Source organism: Euwallacea similis, chromosome 28 (assembly GCF_039881205.1).
Source record: "Euwallacea similis isolate ESF13 chromosome 28, ESF131.1, whole genome shotgun sequence".
Lineage (NCBI taxonomy): Eukaryota > Metazoa > Arthropoda > Insecta > Coleoptera > Curculionidae > Euwallacea > Euwallacea similis.
The window spans coordinates 739,585-745,631 of record NC_089636.1 but is presented as its reverse complement, the minus strand read 5'-3'; the positions used below and the strand labels follow the sequence as shown (position 1 = coordinate 745,631).

Below are 6,047 nucleotides of genomic sequence, written 5' to 3'. Positions count from 1 at the left end.
ACAAGGAAAAAGGCATAAAAAATGTCCTTGCACTCAGACCTAATTCCCTCTTGGAACTGACTGAAAGGACTACGATTTCCATCATCTTGGATGTTCATAAGTTCCTGATAAGGAGCCAATAATGCGCCTTAAATTCGTGTTTTTCCTGATCTAAATCACTTGATAACCGAGCTAAATAAAAGTCCTGGCCACGAGTTTTTACAGAATCATCCCTTAATAGATTAATCCCGCTCCGCCCTAATGAAAGGTAATAAATGATCGAGTCTCCCTTGTGCTGTCATAAAATTGAATTTATTTTCATCAGCTTTTCAGACATTAATCTAAAAAATTCAAGGGCTAATATAAGGAAAATGGATGTATCCTAAATTACATATTATCACAAGTCTGACTAGATGAAAAAGTCATTGTTTTCAGTGAAAGAACACACGTAGGACCCTTATAGAGCACAATTAGTAAAAACGGTTCTCTTGGAACATTATTCTTTGTAATTAGAGCGGATTTATCATCCTACAACCTCTTCTTAGAAGAGCTTACAATGACGATCTTTCCCTCAGCGCTGCAGGCGACAATATTACAATAGAAGATTTCTTCAAAATCTACAGAATTAGTACCAGTTAATCTTAAATAAAAAAAGTCACAACTCATTGTACCATAAATACAGAGTCTGGTTACAAAAATACTTACAAATACTTTTTACAAACGGCATTTACATCTAATCGACAGTACTCGTAGAAAATTATGTAACAGTATTAAGTACTACCTGTGTCTCATTAAAATGAGACCGTAAACACAAGTCACAGACCTGCAACTTTAGGACCTAAATATCACAATTTAGATAGTGAGATCTTCCCAGTCTTCAGTTTGCCTTGGCGACAAGTTAATGATGATCTTGGTGATCCTGGACAACTGATCGTGGATTCTTGGGGCTAAAGGATTCCGCTCCAAGTCCACTTTCTCCAGCGATGGAGCCTCATTGAGGCACTCTATTTCTACATCTATTTAGGAAATGACCTGATTAATAAATCTCGCAAACCAAGGGGATTCACTTCACCTATAATATGGTTGTCATTTGCCTTAAGGGACCTTAACTTGGGCATTTTGTAGGAACACTGTGGCACCGCAATAAAACTGTTGTGAGAGATGTCCAGCCTTTCCAGATTGCCCATTTCGGCACACTCCTCTGGAAGCTTTGACATTTGGTTGTGTGATAGGTTCAAATCTGGAAAAATCACATTGTAGCAGATGGCAGCGATTTCGATGAGGAGACTTACCAGTAATGAGGTTAAACTTAACGGCGAATTTGGGTGGAATTTTGGTAATATCATTTTCGCTAAGATCACATGTTTTCAGTTCTGTATGACGCATCAGATGGTATACTGCATCGGGTACCTGCATTAACTGGCAGTTTGAGAGATCTGCAAAAGACGAATCTGGCTTTAGTGTGGTTATTTATCACTTTTTTCGTATTTTTGCATGTACAATCTGCCCTAAAATTCTCTGGACAACAGTTTGCAACACCCTGTGTAAAATTAAAGATACTCGTAGAAATTAGTAACACCTGGCTCTATGTAGGCACCAAAGTGCCAAAGTGGTAAAAGAGAGAGAGTCGGCCATAGAAACTTGAGCGCATGCGCAATTTTTATTAGTGAATTAAGGAGTAGATTCAAGGGTCTGCAGCAATTACAGGGTTATAAATATAACAGTTTTTCTCCTACTAGTCTTAATGCATCATCGTTGTGTATGTTGAATGACTGCAAACTCCGCTTTCTCGCCTTTTTTAACGCAGTTAAATAACAGGATAATAATAAAACGTTTTTCATTATTGACTTAGCAAGGTAATGAGGAAGTTCGTCACAATGTCGTCATCATCTTCATGGCTCTTGGTTGCCATGGAAACGAATGTCAAATGAAACGATACCGTTCGTGTCATTATTCAAAACGTACAAAACAAACATTTTGTCTACTTCGGATTTAATTTAAACTGAATATTGATAAATTTATTGCGATTTTATCAAACTTAGCAGTGAAAAAACAACGTTCTACTATTTGCCACTGCTAGCTTTAAAGCGCCAGTCTTGGGTGTGTTAAATCGTTGTGAAGTACGTTTTCTCTCTTGTCTCTAAAACAGGTTAATAATGACATGTATATGGTTTATTATTTTAATAGGGAGTTAATGAAGATAGATGCCATAGAAAGTAAACATAACGTCATGGTTAATGTTATGAAGCAGGATGTGTTGTATTTTTATGTTGCAAGCGCAAACGTAGCTCTAGATTAGGAAACGTTCCATGTGGGAGAAATTTTCCGCGAACGAAACATTGATCTAAAAGAGCAAACGTTCCCCAACAGAGAAACTTTTCTCTTAAACAAGAAAACGACTGGATTTAGATACAGCAATCCAAGAGTCCCACAAAAATTTGAGTGTTGTATTTAATATAAGAAAATTGAATGCGATTTTGAATGGTTTTGGATTTTGGACAGCCTATATATTGAAAATATTTGCGATATTTGGGACGCCCGGTATATAGAATTTTTTTTTAAGTAAATTAAATAATGAATGTGGGTTCGAGTAATTTGAATATTTATTCAAGCTTCAGTAAGAAACTGAGCAATTTGCACTTCTACCCTGAAGTCTCCTTTTTCCAACGCAGCACCCCGTAAATTACGCTTTTCCCCGAATATCTTCTGCTAGTTGAGAATCGACTTCAAAATAAACGAATCAAGTATGGATCTTCTCTGGGATATTTGCAAACATTTCCTTATAAGACTCTTTCCCTGAAACAAAAATCCTGGATTTTGCCTTTTATCCAGCTCCCTGACTGCTTCCAGTAGGTCCAATTACTCACCCCTCATCCCCCGTCCCTAATCCAGCTCTGACCCTACTCATTTTGATTGAGTAGTGATACACCACGACATACTTTAAGGTGAAATGTGCGTGCGAAGTGTAATATTGAAAAATTAATATACGGAGTCTTCATGCTTTCAAGTGGCAAGCAATTTCGCTAATTAAACCACGTTACGTATTAATTCAAATGCAAATGGCGAACTTTGTAATGCAATTAAATTGGTTTTTTTCACTTTGAAATTGTTATATAATTGAATTTTGATGAAAATGCCCATCAGTGGTTTTCTAGGGTAACGTAATGTGTGCTTGCCTAATAAGGATAAATATGAAGAAGTAGGTGTTGTAAAACGAAACGCGAAATAAAAGCGAATAAAGTTTAGCTGGCCAGCACTGCTAGCAGTTACAGAATTTTTTGCATGTGTTAGTCCCAAAACATCACCCGAGGAAAGGAGCATGAAGCTGAAGTTGAGGTCGGCAAAGAAGAGACGATCCACACAGCGGGTGGCGAATGATTGGCATTGCTACGCCATTGTTAACTATAGCAAAGCACGACCAACACTTCCTCTTTTATCATAAGCGAAAGCATTGAAAACTACCTAAATTTTCAGATTCCTGCGCATCGTCGCATCTATGAATCACTCGGGTAACCGCGTGCGCCATTTTATTCAACTAAACTCAGTAGCGGATTTTGACGATTTTAGCCCGCAAACGAATACGCTTAAGTCGGGTTTGTCAACTTACTAAGCACTGCTAGTCCGGGATCGTAGGTGCGAGGACTCGTGCGCCGATCTCGAGAACGCACGAATTTAATTTTAGAACTAGGCCCTGTGTTGATATGCATTAACTGCTGGTATTTGTTGTAAATTGGAATTAACATAAAAAATGAGAAGCTGATTATTTCAGATTTATTGGAAGTGAATGCAATTGATTTTGAGCCATTTCTTTATTGGATTTTAACGGCCGCGTCCCGATGTTCCGAGATTATTGTCTCGGTCTGGCATGTTCTTTCCACTTTCATCAGGCTACTTTCTCCTTTTTTTTATCGTTAATTTTTAATTTTGTTTGCCCTGGCTTCGGCGGACTCTTTCAAGTTTTTTGATTGGAAAACTGTAAATTCCGAACATTTTAAATCTCAGGCAAAGCCGTCCATTTCATCGAGTTTCCCTTGAACCGTAATTCCTTCTCAGTCTCAACACCTGTAACCTCATTCCTCAGATTTAGCCGCAAAATAAAATCCGCAACTTTCCCAATAATCCACTGGCCGACTTTTTTAGACCTCTTTAAATTACTGAACCTTTTCAGCTTCTTCACGTGCTTCATTCACGGTAGATGCACACCAGAAACACAGAAAATTTCCAATTTCGCTTTAAAAAGATTTCCGTTAAGGCAGGCAAATAGATACTACTTGCACTTGTAGCATGAATAGTTGTTATGGTTCCACGGCAAAAACATCCGAAGCGCAATTAAGTAGCGCGGAAATGAAATAGAAAGCAACTGGGTTAATTACGGAATAAAATATTGTGTTATAGGTAAACCGGCTCGATTTAATTTTAATGCTGCTTAGGCACAAATTGTGTGTTATGACTCAAGCTGCTCAAGGTAGGAAAGCGGCAAAAGAACCATATTTCCATTCTCATTGTGAATTTCTGCCTTAAATGGTTCTGAAAGGTCAGTTAATGAGCCCGTGTAGAAACGCGCATATTTTTAAATAAAAACCAGGAAGTGGGAATATACATCTTTCGATAGATGTAATTGCTTCCTAATTCATGTGCGGATTTTTGCCTTAATGGGTGAAATTTGCGTCAGTGCTGCGCACCACTTGGAACCAACGAGAGTTAATCCGCATAAAAATATCGATCTGCTCTGACCCCGGTAAAATCAGCTCAGATACGGGAATGCAATGGAGGAAGAGGAAGAGACTGCGCTGGGACCCACGAAGCAAACAGAAATCAACCGGAAGCCACATTTCCTATGAAGACTCAAAGACACCTCCAAAGCAGCCTTGCCAGCTCGAGGACTGATGTCACATGAAACTTAGAGGCGAAATTTCAGTTTAATCCCTCGAAGATACATACCTAATTCCTGGTTTTCTTGAGCTTCCTCGCATCTTCCCACCACCCTAATGACCGCCCTTCCGGCCAGCCTGGTGCTGATCATCATGGCGACCATCCTAGGGTCCGGTTGCTCAGCTTCAGCTTCGTTAGCTGTAGCCACTTGACCATCGAATTGCGCTGGTGGACGCATCTAAACGAGTACAGTTATCAGTGAAATTTGCAAGGAAACCGTGCGATGTCAGATACTGACTTGCAGAACAAAGGGCAATCAACTTTCATCTCGGAAATAATTTATAGATTTTAATTACATGGATTCTAATGCGACATTAAGTGCTCGTGTTTCGAGATAAGAGCGCGAAACGCATGAAGCTTTGTTTTGATTTTTGTTTGTTTATATTTTACGCACCTAAAATTCACCAAAGATTTCAAAAAAACAAAAAACAAAAACGCACCTTGACTGGTTCTCCAAAGGGCAAATTAATCCTCAACTCCGAACGAAACACACTTCCGATCACCTCTCGAACGAGAAAACAAGTAACTTCGTGTTCTATTGTCCGTCTTAAGTCGTGACAAAACTAAGTAAAGTCACCGCTGATTTGACTTTCGGGTGCGCGACGCTCGAATGTTTGGCCGCAGGCACCGCGACGCCGTTTTATAAGCGACGGCTTTTGTTTTGGGGTGCTGACCGAGACGAGCAGATGCTGCGTAGATCGTTTCTGCGCTCGGCTTTTGTTTATTGTTTAGTACACAGTCGGTTGTTTATGTGCGCTGACTGCTGCTTTGTGTGCATCAGTACTACCATCAACTATCTTGCTGGGAAAAGTAATTATCTACCTGTGAAAGTCGGTTTGAGCAATTTATTATTTTATATGGAAAGAACACAGAATCTTGAGGATGTTATCATGCTCTTCTGGATCTGCCACAACAACAGTATTTTTAGTACATTACTCGGAAATGCGATTATCCTCTGCCATCGCAAGTGAAAGTAGAAAAGTCATCCTTGAGGATATTATCCTCATAGCTGCAGGCAAAAAATCCCATCAGATTGCTTCATTAATCTGCTTGAATTTCCCTCCTCGAATCACCAAAGAGGGTGACCTGACATGGAGGCTGATCCTATAAGATTTCCATCGCCACATTGCAGATGC

At 39.4% G+C, this 6,047-nt stretch overlaps 1 protein-coding gene across 2 annotated transcripts; it reads right to left on the bottom strand.

Annotated features, from left to right (window-relative positions):
* Nucleotides 1-269: 269 nt before the first annotated feature.
* Sclp (leucine rich repeat containing protein 20 sclp) lies at nucleotides 270-5,542 on the bottom strand. 2 transcript variants are annotated; one of them, XM_066403298.1, is made up of 5 exons: nucleotides 5,352-5,542; nucleotides 4,921-5,089; nucleotides 1,272-1,415; nucleotides 1,052-1,219; nucleotides 270-995 (listed from the first exon to the last, which is right to left on the bottom strand). In XM_066403298.1, exons 2-5 carry the CDS (start codon nucleotides 5,087-5,089, stop codon nucleotides 832-834), a joined length of 645 nt encoding a protein of 214 aa, XP_066259395.1. In that variant the 5' UTR covers nucleotides 5,352-5,542; the 3' UTR covers nucleotides 270-831. The 2 variants fall into 2 exon arrangements, with proteins under 2 accessions (XP_066259395.1, XP_066259396.1); XM_066403299.1 differs by lacking the exons at nucleotides 4,921-5,089; nucleotides 5,352-5,542 and adding an exon at nucleotides 3,442-3,586.
* Nucleotides 5,543-6,047: the final 505 nt, after the last annotated feature.